At 47.3% G+C, this 16,470-nt stretch overlaps 1 protein-coding gene across 1 annotated transcript in view; it reads left to right on the top strand.

Annotated features, from left to right (window-relative positions):
• CFAP77 (cilia and flagella associated protein 77) overlaps positions 1-16,470 on the top strand; it is a 58,635-nt gene that overhangs the window by 40,186 nt on the left and 1,979 nt on the right. The window contains exons 4-5 of the mRNA XM_066562993.1: positions 7,122-7,224; positions 8,585-8,680. Coding sequence (XP_066419090.1) covers positions 7,122-7,224; positions 8,585-8,680 — 199 coding nt within the window. The remainder of the gene's footprint in view (positions 1-7,121; positions 7,225-8,584; positions 8,681-16,470) is intronic.

The following is a 16,470-nucleotide window of genomic DNA, read 5'->3' on the forward strand; positions in this document are numbered from 1 at the left end:
CAGAGAAACGCAACCAAGGTAAAAACACGGCTCCCAGCAGCTCAGATAATTAATTACACATCCTGTCCAATCCCACCTGAAAGGCACTTGGTGCCTCTGCCACCATTCTCACACTGCTAAGATAAGAATTTCTATTTCAAGAGTAGTTTTCTTCTCCTGGAAACATTCCAGGCTGGGTGTGTGGTCATAGAGCTCCCAGCCCCATCCATGGTGCTGGTGGTGCCTGCAGCATCTGCTGGGGCAGGAGGAGCTGTTACACCCTCCAAAAAACCCTGAGTGCACCATGAAGATACTGATTCCCCTCCAGAGCAGTGATTTGCTTGCTGAACGAGTTTCTGACTGCCTCAGGCTGACGGTTTAAGAGAAAATAAACAGCCAAGTCATGGTTTGGCATAAGGTTCAGGTCCTGCACATCAGCCATAGAAATGGGGAAAAAAAGATCTGAAGGACAGATTAAGATCCCTTATTATCAATTGGTTTACACTGAATAGGAAAGTAATTTACTCTCACACAGACTGGCTGTTGTCTGTGGGTTTATCTCCATTGATTACAGCCAGCTGAAGAATTTCTTCCAATGTTTTACCATCTAGAGCTACTTCTGGCCACAAGTGGACCTTTTTCTTTGCCAACTTTCGCTTTTTCAGCCTGTTCAATGAAAACCTGGGTCAGGGGGGAATAATCACAGAATCCTTTCTGTGAAAACAAAGCTTTTCAGCCCTCATCAACATCTTTTCCTTTCAAACAAAGTCATGTTCCCACCCAGCCAGAGAGATTCAAGCATGGGATGGAGGTCAAGGGGAAGACCTCGTGCTTTGATTTCTTTTGCTCAGCATTGGAGTGGTTTTTTCTTGGTTTTTCTCTGGATATTTTGCATTTGTTGATGGCTGCAGACTGAGCATTGTTCACTCTCAGCCATAGATCTGGACCTCCAGGCAGAAGAGCTCTGTCCCACAATCACATCCCACCTGAGTTTCTCAGAGTATAACAGCAGATAACAGTAGACAAATGTGTTGAAGGCAAACCTAAATTATCTTCAATTAAGTCAGCCAAAGGGCATCTTCAACCCTAAAATCAATGCTAGCACACAAATTCCAGCTTGTCAAGCCAGTTATTTAATGGGTGAGAGCTGGCTCGGTGTCTTCACAGCCAGACACAGGTTTCCATATGTGCTTTTAGGACCAGTGCAAGCAAACATCTCACTGGGCCTGGGAGGGAATAGTAAAGCAAATTGGTGCTCTTGTAACCATGTGTACTCCTAAGTACAGCTATGAGCATCTGATAAATCTTTTAAAGTGCATGTTTACAATGGATTTTATTCTTTTTACTGTTCTATACATATGAGCCCTCTGAGCAAAATAACAGATCCTCTGACACTTAGGAGAAGCCACTGCCTCATTGGCTGCCCACGGTGAAATAATTTATATTGTTATTTCCTCACCCAAATTACAAGGATTGTAAAGAAGCTTCAGAAATTCAGAGTAATCAGTGCTTTGGAGGCTCAGATCCTGCTGCTGCCACACGAGTGGAAGACCCACTATTGCAACTGAGAGTTTTGCCAGCCCAAAGACTGCAAAAAAAATTGGTCCCTGAGTGTTTTCTACCAATTTTTCTCTTGTTATTTTCTTCAATACTTAATGGAAAGTGAGGACAAGTGGAGAGCATTTAAAAATAATCTTTTGGGCCTCTCCATGGGTTTATTGCCAGGATCTATTTAGAGAAGCATAAAGCTGTAGGGGGGCTATAACTTTACTGTATATTCCACAAGCTGTTTAGGAAAACCAGGAGCCTTTGGACTCACACCCAGCTCATTTTGCCATGTCTCCCTCTCCTCACAAACACACCCACACACGTGTGTGCAGGGACTTCCAGCTGCTAATTGAATTCCCCCTTATGAAAGCCTTAACAAATTGTAAGTGACCTTTTATACAAATTTCAAAGTCAAGGATTCGCCCACTAACTGCACATCCCTCTTCTGCCATTCACTGTTATGCAAAACCCACAAACAATTAAAAGAAATAATGAAGAGCCCAGCGGCCCTCTTTCCTAATTAGCTGCAGGAGGCAGTGCTGGGGAGTGTGGTTAAGTGCTTCAATTACCTCGGCCCTCCTCGCAGCCCTTGTTAGAAGAGACAGGTCCAGGGGCCAAAGGGGAACAATTAAGGCGAGGCAGAGCCCGCAGTTTGCAGGGGGATGCCGGGGCCGTGCCGGCTCTCACACAGGAGCCAGAGCTGTAATCATACCCCAGCTTCCTGCTGGGCTACACAGAGACAAATTAATGGGAGATAGATTGCTACCTGCAGCCCATCAGTAACCAGGGAGGCAGGAGCCAATACAGCACTGCAAGGGAGCCATAACCTGCATTTCCCTCTGCTCTCAGCCCCCTTTTAGGGCAGAGGGACCTGAGCACTAATACCTCACTGCTGCCTACACTGGGGATACCCCACGGCCCCAAACAGAATCACAGACCCCAGCTTGAGCTTTATCTGCTGGAGTTAATCCCAATGGTAGCTGCCCCAAGGAGCCTCACAGTCCAGGGGTGCTGGAGACCAAACTCTTCCCCAGTAAGAAACAGGCTGGACTCGACCTTGACGATCTTTTCCAACCCTAATTCTATAGAAAAGAATGGTCCTTTAAGAACCATTCTATAAGAAACTGGTTCTATAAGAAACCAACCTGAGCTGGTGGGAGCTGGTTCTGCTGGGAGATTCTATATGGACACTTCTGTCACAGGACAAATCCTTCCCAGCATATAGAATATAAAAGTGGTGCCCCTGTAGCTGTGTCTCCTGGGGACTGAAGGCCCCAAAACCAGATCCTGACTGTGCAGCAAAAGCACATCTTAGGTGGAAGGACAGCAACAAGAACTAAATCCCCCTGTAACCTCATTAACCTTTCTAGGAAGGGTTAAAGTTTCAGCATAGACAGTGGTGCAGCAACACAATTTTAATGTCACAGGCATGGACAAATTCCATTCTGTGATGGATCTGTTGCATGAGCAGCTGTGCAGGGCCAGATCCTGCAGCCTGGAAGCTGCCACTGGGATTGGAGCAGTGGCACCCATCCTCTGCTCCCTGCTCCAGCAGCAGGAAAAGCACTGCCCTGGCTGCAGAGCCACACACAAACCCCATGGGCAGAGCTCTGCACTGAAATATTTACGTGCTTTCGAATTATACAGGAAAAAAAAAAGCACTCACAAGTCAAGTTTTTACCCTTTTGCAACAGAACTTAGCAATCAAATTGATTGCACCTTTCAAGTTGATGTAAAGCCCCTTCCTGAGCAAAGTCCTTTGCACCCACTTTAGCCAAGCACCTTTTTTTGCAGCTGATGTATAAACCTTTGAAAATAAGTTTGAGGGGAGACTGACAACCTTGAAACCTCAAGAGCAGCATGGCATTGACGGGCGAGGCTCCCTGAGCTCAGTATTATGGATAGATTTTAATTTTATTTTAACAAAATAGCTGTCTCCAGTGGAAGAAGCATCAAGAGCTAAATGAGGACCCGTCTTGAGCTGAATCACGTTGAACAGACCTCGGCACTGTCATTGATTTTCTGGGAAGAAAAAAAGTGCCTCTGGCTACTAAACCAAATTAGTAGTCACTGATGACCAATTATTTTGCCCCACTGTGAACGGGGAGGCGTACTAAAATTCCAGTTTGTCAGACCCAAGGCTCTCTTCTCAAACGCCTTTCAACAAGCGTGTACCAAAAACCTCTCAGATGGTTCTGATGCCTTCCTGTTTTCGGCAACTTCTCCTTCTCCAAAGTTTTAATGAGCTGCTGCTCTGAGGAGAGCCTGCCACAAAGTGAGCCCTTGCCTGCACGCTGGAGCACTATTTGGCATTGGCACAAATCACAGCTGTCAGGATTTATACACACATACACAAAAAAAGTGTCAGCCTAATGTTTGCAAATTATAATTACCATTTCTCTTGCATCTCCCTGGTGCCTTCATTTTAGATAAATCCCAGCTCCGAGGTATCAGCTGCAAAGCACTGATGGCTCATATTGAATGGAAAAATTTAACTAGTTTGTAGCTCATTTAAGGCCTACACTGTTTTATTTTAATATTGTTAATACTTTATTATACTTTTTAACACTGTTTTCACAGTAAAGTAGCCTATTAGGAGGCTGCAGCTTCTTTTCCAGGGGATGTCTGGCAGACTAGAATTCCACATTGTATAACCAAGTTAGCAGGTGCTTGTCATTTCAGTTGAAAATAGGTCTGTACCCTGACTCTTGAAAGTAAATTAGAGAGATTCTATTAAAGAGACAGGAACTGTTTCAGGGATAATAGTTTTGAAAATGTGCACAGATAAATTTTAAAATATTTAGGAAATGTCAGCATTAGAAGTGGCTCCAACTATTTGACTATAAAAGGAAGCAGATGAGTATTTTTTTCCCCAACAATTATAAATAATTTGTTACATCCTATCAGAACTTCTTTGCCTTTCCTTTCTGTGGCAGGGTGCTTGTGCCAAAACAAGGAGATCTGAGTTACTGTGAATGAGATGGGTTTTAATGTGCAATAAGCATTTCCAGAGGATGCTTCCTTCCTCCGCTTTCCCCGCAGCATCCGCAGACATCAACAGCAAAACCCTCCCTGTTCAGGAGCCACATCTGGGCAGGGTGACAAAAGGAAAGGGAGCACACCAGCCATTGATCCCTGTCCTTAAGTAACACCAAGGCTAAAGGACATTTTCCCAAAGGCCAGCTGCGAGTCCGAGCTGTCACACTGCCAGGCAGCGCCGATATCGGGGCCAAATTCCCCATCCCTCTGCTGAGACCAGGCTTTGACCTACCAAGGAAAAGCCACCTCGCTGAGATCTCTGCAGTCACCTTAAAGAGGTGCTCCCTGATGTCCCCTGCTCTTCCCCACTGTCTCAGAGCTTCTCTCAAAGGAGGAAAAGCCAGAGGAAGCCTCAGCCCCAGCAGGGCTTGTGTGGATTACCGAGCACAGGAGTCATTCCCAGAGATTTCAGAGAGGCAGTTCATGTGTGCATCATTCCAGGCATGATTCTATACTTTGCTGGATCAGGACTTAAATGTGATTAATCACACGGCAGGGAAGGATCTCTGAAGAGCACCAACCCAAATGTGTCCTTTCAAGCATTTACTTACAAGCCAGCTGTGGACCATCAGTCACCAACTGGCTGGTCCACTGGAGATGGTAAAAGTCACCTCCATAGAGATGTGAAAATACATTCAACTTTAAAAAAAAACCTCCAAAAATCAATAATCAAAGACTGCACACAAAGGCTTAGTGCTTTCCTGCATCCCTCCCTGCTCTTCCTGCACACCAGGAAAGCTCCTGCCTTGGAGAGCTAAGGGACAGCAGCAAACAAGCAATGCTCACCATGTGCTGGTGTCAGGAATACCAACATTTACACCACACCACAAGACTGGAGACCCAAACAGATAATAACACTCTTTACCACTGGATTGCCACACCTTTTAACCTTTTAAATATTTTGCCCAGCTGTGATCAGCATGACATGCCAAACTGGAAGGGAAGGAGGGGAAAGAAGAGGGGACAAAGGGTAAATGTCAGCATTGCCTTTGGCACTGGGTGTCTCCAGATAATGGTCTGGAGCAGCAGAGCTGATTTGCAAGCAAAGGCTTGAAAAGCCCTGCAGCATGTGATCTATGAAACAGGAGGCCTGCAGAAGGATGTCTCCTCTGATATGAATGTCCCCTTGGGATGGATATTGCTGGATTGCACATCCAGCATCATTAGAAAACACAACCATAGATTAGGCTGTTTTGAAGCATGTGGTGTGCAATAATTAAGTAATAAAAGTCACCACAGGGGTGAAGGAACAAGAAACAGAAGAGTTACTATTTGCATACAGGCTGCTGGCGCCCTCGGTGATCATCAAGGATTCTCCAGGCTGCTAAAAGCTGGCAGCTGTCAATTCTGGACCCACTCCTGCCATAAACCACAAAGCACCAGCTCACTCTATGGCATGTGGGCTCTTTGCAGAAACAGGTGGAGCTGGTGGCCCAGAAACAGCCCAGCAGCTCCCCCAAGTCCCCAGTGTCCTGCAGTTGGTCTGCACAGGCAGGAACAGCCCCGGCTCTGCAGGCTACAGGTGGGAGCAGAGCTAGAGATGAGAGCCCCACAGTCATCAGCTGCTGCCATGATGGGAAAAGTCCCTCCTTAGCAAGGTGTGCAAGGACAAGACCAATGAAACTTGAGCTTGAGGTCCTCCATAACCCTCAGGTGTTTGCTTCTGGGGTAAAGGAATAGCAGCAGGACCATGGGAATTACTGATTTGCTGTCCCTGCCACTGCCAGCTCTGCCTCCCATGGTGGCTGATGAAGTATCCTCACTTGCAAGGAGCAAGGCTCAACAATTTCAGGCTGCAGCTTTGCCACAAGCTGGTCAGGCTAATGCCAGCTCAGAGCAGCTGAATGGGACACTGGCCAACAAGCAACTGCCTTTTTCTAGAACCTGGGTCATGTGCAGCTCCTCCCCTCTGCTGTCTCCTCCTTGTTCTCTGAAATCCCCTTTCAAGGGGCAAATGCACCTGCTCTGTGCAGCTGGGGCGCCAAACCAGGGCTCAGCATTTCAGCTCCCCTTTCTGCTGCAGACCCCTGACCATCTGCATTGGGTCCATTTTTAGCCCTACTCAGACTGCTTAGGACTGCACTTGCTCCTCTCACCCCATCCATCACTGCACATTTGCAGCCTTTGGTGCACCACACCAGAGAGATTTCAATAGCAAAAGCAGTGTTATTTTAGCAAAACTTTGCACCCAGGGGTTCTTCCCCTGGAGGGAAACCAACCAGAGCTGCTCCATTGGGTACCAGCTGGGAGAGGCTCTCCTGAAGCTCCAGCAGGGCCCAAAGCTGAGCTGCAGCCTGTGGTGCCCTGTGGTCCTTCCAGGGCTCAGACAGAGCTGCTGAAACCTGCCCTGTAAAAGGTTCTGCAATTGTTCCAGTTCTGGCACAGGTTACCAGAGATGTTTTCACTGCAAATGATTTTGAGGTTTCCTGAGGAGGAGAAATCCTTTCCCAGTGCAAGTCTTTATTGATGTTCTCACCAGTCACTTTCCAGGAGCAGAGATGTGAACCAGCACAAGGAGGCAAAGATTAAATTGGTGTCTTTTCAATGTTTTCCAGGCCTCCCACTCCCTTTTTTGACCTCATGCAACACAGATACAAGGAGCTGTGGATGGAGGAGCAGAGAGCCCGGACCAGAGTCCAGCACGTGGTGAAGAAAAAGGTGGGAACAGTCCAGCAAAGCTTTCCCCTGATGTGCACAGCACTACTGGGCACAACCCCCACTGTCCTACCCCATAAGGGACAAATGGGCAGCTCCCAGCCCTGGGAAAGGCTCTCAGCTGGGAAAACATCCCCCTGACTACTACAAGGCTGATGAAGCCTAACAAAGATGAGCATCCCCCTGCCAGGAGCCCCACAGGCTGTATTTGGACATCAGCTCTGCCCAGGTTACCTGTGACAGTGGCCACAACCAAGGAACAAGCAGCAAATGCTGCAAGGACAGCCCCAGCCCTGAGCCTGGCCTGGTGAGGTTGGTGCAGCACCCACAGCAGCTGTTGGAGTGTAAGGCTGTGCTGTTAAACAAACCAACATTGTAATATCATTTAAAAGCAGCCAATGACTGTTTTATTAGTTAATGGCTCAAAGAAGAGTCGGGCTAATATGGTAATGACCAATTTCAATGGGCTTACTGCCATCACAAACTGTGCTTTATAGTTGAAGTGCAGGAATACAGTGTCCTTAATTAGCAGCTATTTTATGAATACACCAGCCTGGGACATTGGAAAGTGCATCCCTACTTTATCTATTAATGACTGATATTTTTAATCACTAAAGTTGCCTCCATCAAGCTCCCAAGCCTGCAGCCACCAATTACTGAGTTAAGCAACACAAACCTGTATCCTAGACCACAGAGCAGACAAATTCTCAGGGTATCTAGGTACCTGCACTGGCTTGTGCTGGGATTATTGAGCACTGTGACCTGAAATTAATCAGGAGAGCCAGGAAACCCCACCATTGTGAGGGTGCTGGAAGGGACTTCCCCAGTTAGGGATGAGCTTTTAGCTCATTGCTGTAGCTCAGGGCACAGGCTTAGGGTTAGTGGGCAGCAGTCACCTCCCTCTATAAAGAGAAACTGAGAGCTGACAGCTGCTCATATGTTTTAACTATCAGTATTGGCTGCATGGACATGGAAAACTCCCCAGATCATGGAATTGTGATCATCAACCCAAAGTAACTGTTGGCCTCATCCATCCCAGTGTCACTGCATTGCATGACAGAGCTGATGTGCATGGCTGTGCAGCTGTTTGGGCCACTGGTGTTTCTCTTTGGTTGCAGACACATGCAGAGCAGCAGTTTGAGCCCATCTTGGTCACTTTTGGTTGCAGACATGTGAAGTGCAGCAGTTTGAGCCCCTGGAGTTTCTCTTTGCTTGCAGACACATGCAGAGCAGCAGTCTGAGCCCCCGTGTCTGTGTTTGCTTGCAGACAAGTGCAGAGCAGCAGTCTGAGCCCCGTGTCTGTGTTTGCTTGCAGACAAGTGCAGAGCAGCAGTCTGAGCCCCGTGTCTGTGTTTGCTTGCAGATGGGCGAGGTGCGCGAGAACCGCACCACATTCCTGCGCACGCACCCGCTGCCCGTGAAGGAGGAATCCTTCTGGCACCTCCAGCGCTTTGAGAAGGTACAGGCCCCCCAGATCCCATCCCCTGACCAAAGACAACTTTTCTGGGCCTCTACAAGCACCTGATTGAAATCAGGGACACTCTCTAGCCTTGCCCACATGCCTCAATGAATGATGTTCTCAACTCAGAGCTCCCCATGAGCCAGACCTTAAAATGGTTCCAAATATGTTCAACCCCTCAATGTTTGAGCATCAGGGTGGGATATTTTTTGCCAGCCATAAGCCCTGGAAGAGAGGCAGCAGTTGTCCAGATAATAACATATTTTGTAACTTTTGTGCACTTTCAAAAGCTTCCTGAGATGAGAAACGCCTTTTTATATCTTGTTGTTAGTACAGGGTGGCCATTGCTCTACAAGAGCCCTACACAAGCAGGACAGTCACACCGGCATTTTGGGGCCCTGCCCATTTCATCACCTCTCACCATAACTAATTCAAACCACACCAGATGTTTCAAGTTTTTCCTCCCCAGGATTAGAGCTTTCCAGAAAGCTTACACTCTTGGTACCTCTCTAAACTACCTGATTGACAATATTCACCCTGAGACAAAGCAAAGGGTCTGGCCAGGTTAGAGATGTCCTTGACACTTCCTTTAATTGATCCAAATAAGAGCCAAGGTGAAGATTTTTTGTTCTAGTGATGGTATCTAAACATCTCCCTGAATTCATCTGTGCAACCTGCTGTGCTCTGGGGTACTTGTTAGAATTCCATTAGCTTTGTTTGTGGTGTAAATTATATGGAAACTTCCAGTGAAGAGCTAGGGGAGGTTTTAGGAGAGAATGGGAAGGAGCTGGACCAGTGGAATGGAAAGGAGACACCAGAAAGTGAAAGCTGAAGCCTTGCAGGGAGTTTACATGGCCAAAATCATATTTGGCAGTGATAGATACCACTGCAAAAAGCTCTCTGCTCTCTGTCCTGGCCCTTCTTCTGGTGGGGTTAATTTTTTTGCCACGCTGTTGATTTCTAACCACACTTTAAGCAGCAAAGAAGCCCTGTGATTTCCTGAAGGCAATTTACTTGTACAAGTTGGAGAGTTTTACCCAAGAAATGTGCTTTGCACCACCTTGATGTATTCCTCTCCTGTCCTGTCTAAGAGTGCCCCATTAGCATATGTCAGTAATCATTTATCCCCACTGCCTGTCAGCTCGGAGCTGCTGCTGCGCGGGAACATGACCGATCGCTGTTAAACAGATTGTGAGAGTCACACGAGATCCTGGGGCAAGCCTCCTCTTTAGAGCTCCTCTCACCCCAGACCTTTCCATCACTGTTCATTTTTCAGCCTGGGTTTTGCTTTGTGCTTTCCCTTTTGTTTCATCCGTGGCTGTGGTTGGGTTCCTGCCCCAGCCATGGGTCTCAAACCTTCAAATCTTTCCTTCTTCTCGTTCTCCTTTTTCTTCTCCCCTTCCCTTCCTTCTCAGAAGCAGCATCCAGCTCATTTTGCACAGCCTCTGCAGATTTTCCACTTCTCCTTTCTCTTTGAACTGCCCTGGAAGGTTTGCCTTTCCCCAATCACAGATTTAACAGGCACAGCCCACATTAGAACTTGGATCAAGGAATTTGTTGCTCACTTCACCTTCAGTGCATGGTTTCCACCATGGGAAAATAACTCCACTTGAACATCCATAAATGTTTACCCAGTTAAAAGCAGTAACAACCTGGAGGAAGTTAAGGGTTCCCAGAGATATTTGGTGGTCTCCAAACTGTTCTTTAAGTACTCTTCCAAAGGAGGGTTCTACAGAGATAATGGAATGGTTTTGAAAGCCAGACTGACCTAACCCAGGGACTCCAGGAGTCAATGTCAGTCCCTCCTTTACTGAGGTGACAAATGACCGAAACACTGCCTCTAATCCATGTAGAAACCTCATCCTACTGTGCAAGAAGAATGTGAAAAGCAACCACAAAAATATCATCTCACAGAAAGCTTGTTAGCAGACTCAATCTCCATATTTCTACCAGCCTCTGGTGGCTTTGTCCTGCTCTGACCAGTACAGAAGATGCTCATGACTTGAGAAATACTCCAGACCCTGGGCAAGAATATTCAGAGACTCCATTGCCTGATCACAGCCTCAATTTAAACTGTATTTCCATGTGATCTAAGGCAGGTGTGAGGTGCAGGAGTGTGATATTCTCAAGCCACTCATCCTTCTGGTCACTCAGTCACTTCATCATCTGGAATAACACCTTTCAGTCTGGCCTGCTCTGGGTCTGAGAGGAGCAACACCCAGCCACTGAAATTGTTATAATCCAAAACAGGGGCAGCAGGAAGGTGAGATTTTGTTCCTTTAGGCCCATAAAAATCATCAAGAATAATTTTTTTTATTCCCACTGTGACCCCCTACAGAGAGCTGCAGAAACTGGGCATGGGTATCTCTGCTGGCTCTTAAACTGGGTTTTCCATTCAGTCCCTGGCACCATGAAAGCTTGCCCAAGAAGTGGAAGAGAAGAAAACAAAGGAGCTTTTCCCTCCCCACTAATTGCATCCACTGGCTCTCTGCATTGCCAGAGCTGCATGACATTACATAGTCATTCAGTCAGTAAAATATGGACAAATTGACTATATTTTCATTTGGATTTAGGTTTCAGCCCCACTGCCCACACTGTTAAGCTAACTGGGTGATTTACAGGCTCTCCCACACCGGGTGCTCCTGTTTGATCTGGCCTGTGGTCTCCTGGGCCCCCCAGCTCACCAAGGCAAGCAGGTCACAGGGAGCCAGTCCTGTCCTGATGGCCAGTTCATTAGGGAAAGTTGCTGCACTGAAATGTTTTGTTGTTTTTTTTTTTTTAACTAAACCAAGCAGATGTTAACTCCTTACTCACCTCAGCAAGATGCTTCTACTGCCCTCCTCTTCCTCAGCCATCCCCCAAAGCAAACAGCTCTGCCTTGCTTTGCCTGCAGTGACACAATTCCAGAGCTCAAGTTTTGCCAGCATGGCTGGGACTGTGCCCCAAAACTTAATTTATTTGTAGATGTGGGACTGCATTCCCTGGGGACTGTACTCTCAGGCACCCACCATGGACATAAATCATGCAATGGTTTGGGTTGGAAATGGGCCTTGAAAATCATCTTGTTCCAACCCCCTGCCATGAGCAGGGACGTCTTCCACTGGACCAGGTTGCTCCATCCAGCCTGGCCTGGAACACTTCTACAGATGGGGCAGCCACAGCTTCTCTGGGCATCCTGTTTCAATGCCTTACCCTCACAGGGAAAAAAAATGTTTTCTAGTATCCAATCTAAACCTACTCTCTTTCAATTTGAACCCATTCTCCCTTGTCCTGTCACTCCGGGTTCTTTTTATAGTCTTGCCCCATCTTTCCTGTAAGTTCCCTTCAGGTCACCCCAAAACCTTCTCTGTTCCAGACTGCACAATCCCAATTCTCTCAGCCTCCTGTCCCCCATGTTTGTCCTGTCCCTGTGTCACTCCTCACCTGCTGGCCCAGGCAGAATTGTGTCAGCCAAACTCCGCAAAGGACATTGCTGCCCAAATGCAGCATCTCCCCCTGTGTCAGGCCAGGCTGAGGCTCCAGCCACGTCCACCTGAACATTTGATGGTCACTATCCAAACCCCTAAGTCAATATTAGCCACCCCCAATATATTTCCAAGGCTCTATCAAGCCAAGAAGGATTCAGGCAGCAACAAAGCAGCAACACAGGACAGAATTCACCAACGTGTCAAAACAGCTCCGTGCACCTCCTGTCACTGACACACACCAGGGTTCTTCCTTTGCTCATTAGAGAATCCCAGCTCACAGAGACACTCAGGTGGCTTGTTTACTTGACCAAGCAAGGGGAAGGAAAGGAAATGCAGCAACTTTGGACAAGACTTTTGTCACCGCTCGCTGCCTCCCCGAGCAGATGAAACGCGCGGCGCGGGTGCGCGATATGAATAAGCGATAAGCAATTGACGAGCAAGTGTTCGGGTACCTTGGCAAAAGACTTAATTTGCAACCTGGCACAAAATCAAAGGCTCTGTCAACGGCTGAGCGGCTCTCCTGCGTACGCCTTGCATTACCTGGGAAAGCTCTGTCAGGTAAATTTCCACTGAAAGTAATTAGAGGAATCCCCACTGTATAAAGTTTGCAGCAAAAAATTCTGGGCTCCCGGAATTTGATTCTCACCAGGGATCCGATACCTGCTCGCAGCCTGATCCTTCGTCAGAATTAACAGCTGAGGTTTAACACGTACACACAAAAATGTTCTGCATTTTTTTTTAATGCCTTACCTCTATTTTTGTCTATAGAGCTGAACTGACAAGCACAGCTCATGTAATCTTGCAGCTGTTGTCTTGTCAGAAAAGCCCAAGATTCTGCTTAAATAACCTGGGCTTGATACACACAGCACACAGGGCTGGCTGTTCAGGTACAGCATTGGTCCTCCTGGGTTTGAGGGCAGAAAAACTTCTGGGACTTGGAGTGCTATAAAACTCCTCTCCTGGGGCCTAAATAGTGCTTAAATAATAAAGCAATGAGTTCAAGAGCTTCCTGTCACCACACTGCCAGATCAATCCTCCCTTCTTCTGGGACTCGGGCTGACCAAAAAGAATTAAAATCAGTGTCAGCTGATGGTTGTTCAATGGCCCAAGTGACATGAGCTGGTGGCTCCCAGCCCTGCAGTGACAATCCAAAGCAGCATGACTGGTCTGTGGCCTGTGGCACAATGCAAACAGAGAGCACAACACCCTGCAGGGCTCCAAACAGGCAGCACAGACCCAGCTGCCCTGGGCATGATTCCTGCACGTCTCCTCTGGGCCCAGAGGCACTCCATGGCTAACTGCAGGCTCTGGGCCCCTGTCAGCACCACTACATTTCCTTGCAGATTCTGGAGGTTTTCTTATTTTCCTTCCACAGTCAAAGATTCCGGCAATACAATTGCTCAAATCAGAGCAAAGCATTTTCATGATCCAGGTTTTCCCACTATCCCTTGTGCCCTGGACACTTAACCTCTCATCCCACACATTGCTGCCCTCTCCCACAGAATATTTTGGCTTGGAAGGAATATTTAAGGGCCATCTAGTCCAGTTCCCCTGCAGTGAACAAGGTCATTCTTAAGCAGATTGTGTTTCTCAGAGCCCCATCCAACCTGACCTTGAATATTTCCACAGATGGAGCATCCACCACCTCTCTGGGCAACATGTCCAAGTATTTCAACACCCTCATTGTAAAAAACTTCTTATATCTTATCTCAATTAACCCTCTCTTTGTAAAAACCATTACCTGCCATTCCAGCACTTCCCTCAGGGAGAGTGTGACCATCACTCCTGTGCCATTTCCATTGCTCTGGACATCTCCCGATTAACACAGGAAAACAGCACCCTCCTGTGCAGCTGTACAGCCTAGATCATCTCCAGGGCAGGCTCCACCTACAACCAATCCCCAGGAGCCAAAGGCAGCACAAGGGACAGTTGGCAGCCAATTCCCATTGCTCTTCTGGAGATTCTCACCCATGAAGGAAGAGATTTTGGGTGTTCACAGCTTGTGGCAGGGTGAAACCACAGACACTGTATTGGGTTATGGGTGAGCACCTGCCATTGCTGCCAGTACACAACTCCATGGAAATGCTTTTTAAATGGGTTTGGGATTTCATTCATGGCCCTGTTCTGACTTCTGCAGAGATGCTATTTATCAAGATAACTTTAAGTAAAACTCTTGCCTGGCATGAAAAGGGTCAGGATTCAGACGTCAAGCACATGAGGTCAGTGTGAAAGCTGCCAGCTCTGGTCTGACCCTGAAACATCTGCCAGGGAGGTGGGGGGCACACTCCAGGTTACAGCTCCAGTGCATTAATTCTTCTTTCTTCATGCTGTTGTCCAGACCAAATGACCAGTGAACCCCAGCAAATATCTGTGGCCATTATTTTCAGGAAGGGCAAAAAAAAACCCCAAATCTCTATAGGACATTAAATACAGCAGCCCAAAATCACCAAGCACTATTTGAAGCCTTCCTGGGCTTGAAGCAAATAAAGATCATTTAGCCCAGGCTCCCTTGTCCCACATTTCCCTCTGTTCTTGGAAACGTGGGGAGAGAAAAATCAACCCCATTCGTTAAGCCAGTTAAGCACGCTCCTGGCAGGAAAAGCCACATTATTTGTAACCCTAATAATCCAACACTCACCTCTGAGCACAGCTCATCTTGGACAGAATAACGTCTGTTTTAAAAGTACCTGCCTCTCTCTAACTTGTCATGGCATTTGTTGACAACCCTATTGAAAGCCGCTCTGGATGCGGCTGTGAAGGATCTTTCAGCACCTCTTTCTCTTTCCTAGACAGTTTTTGAAAGGGAGGGGAGAAAAAGAAAAAAGCCATCAATACAGGGGGAAAAAGGCATCAGCAGCCAACATCGGCTGATGAAGCGCCTCACCTGGGCCCCCAGCACACCGCCTCCAATTAAATCAAAATGGTTTGTTTTTAATGGTCTTTTACACTGACAAGTGGGCTATCATTCCAGGCCTAGAGAGCTGTCAGGGAGCCGAGGCAAATCCTCCGTTGATAATGCCCAATGCTTCCAATTAGGAGCCGGGGCCGCTGCTGGCGCACTAACGATTCCCCAGCCTCCCCCAAGGCCCCTTCGGCGTTGGCTGTTTCGTCTTGGCTCTTCCTCCTCCGCAAATTACTGACACAAAACGGAGGCGCCCCGGTGCCTCCTCACCACGCCGGGCCCCGGCCCTGTTGGATTTAATGAGGCGATGGAAGTTTTTGCGGATCTTTCGCTAAATTCTTTTCTTGTTTGACAGCTGCTTGAGTGTTGACCTTATAAAAGATTTAGTGTTTCTCATTATTTTCTGTCAAGCTTTACAAGCGGTGGCTTGGCGGAAAAATCATTTGCATCTCGATGCTCGCGCGGGGTGGGTTTTTTATTTTTTATTTATTTTATTTTCTATTTTGTCTGTACGGGGATGCTCGGCGCTCTGAGCGTCAGCGTGTGCACCCTACCCTTCTCTGTATTGTTTGTTTTACTCCCTCCTCCCTGCCTTTCCTGAAAAAAAAACCCACTGTTTTGTGTTGTTTTGGAGGGAAAAAAAAAAAAAAAAAGCCCCAGGATTTGTTAGATTCCTGTAAATGAAGGAGGGTTTGGGAAAGGAAAAAAAAAAAAAAAAAAAAAAGGAAATAATAGAGATTGGTTTCCTGTAAAGTGAACACAGGAAAGTGTTTTGTCACCCGCTAAAAGGATTCGATCAAATGGATGATGGAGGAACCAGGCTGAGTCCCGGGTGCAGCTTTGTTGTTAAAGTGAAAAATGGTGCAAGGCTGGGGAGCTGCTGGGAGCAGGTGGGCAGAGCCAGGCAGGTGCTGGGAGAGGAACAGGGACAGCCAGGTCTCCATGGATCCTTCCAGGCCACGGGGAGAGCCTGGTGCTGTTCATTACCTGCTTCAGGCCTTTCCACGGGTTCTTTCTCAAGTCACCACAAACCATTAAGTGCAGCTCTAGGAACTAAAACTCCCCCCTGAAGCTGAGCTTATTTTGCACCCAAGGGTGCTCACGGAGCCCAGCAGCTACAGCACCAACAAAACCCTGCTCAGTCTCTGGGGTTTGCTGCCATCAGGAGAGCTCTGTAGGGAAAACATTCTTCCCTGCACCAGCTTGGCCTTTCTGCATCTCACATGCAATTTATCAGCCCTCAATTAACACACCTGCCTTAATGTACCCCTCAATTTAACACATTGTTATAGCTGTGAAGCTCTAAAGATACTACCCCCCAAATACATATTGAAGTTTTAGGAGTGGTAATTATTTTTCTTGCCCCTCTAATTCTGTGAAGCAAACACTGACATTACAACATCCCAGCTGCAAGGGTCCTG

The sequence above is a fragment of the Molothrus aeneus genome, chromosome 19, assembly GCF_037042795.1.
Source record: "Molothrus aeneus isolate 106 chromosome 19, BPBGC_Maene_1.0, whole genome shotgun sequence".
NCBI classification, from domain to species: Eukaryota; Metazoa; Chordata; class Aves; order Passeriformes; family Icteridae; genus Molothrus; species Molothrus aeneus.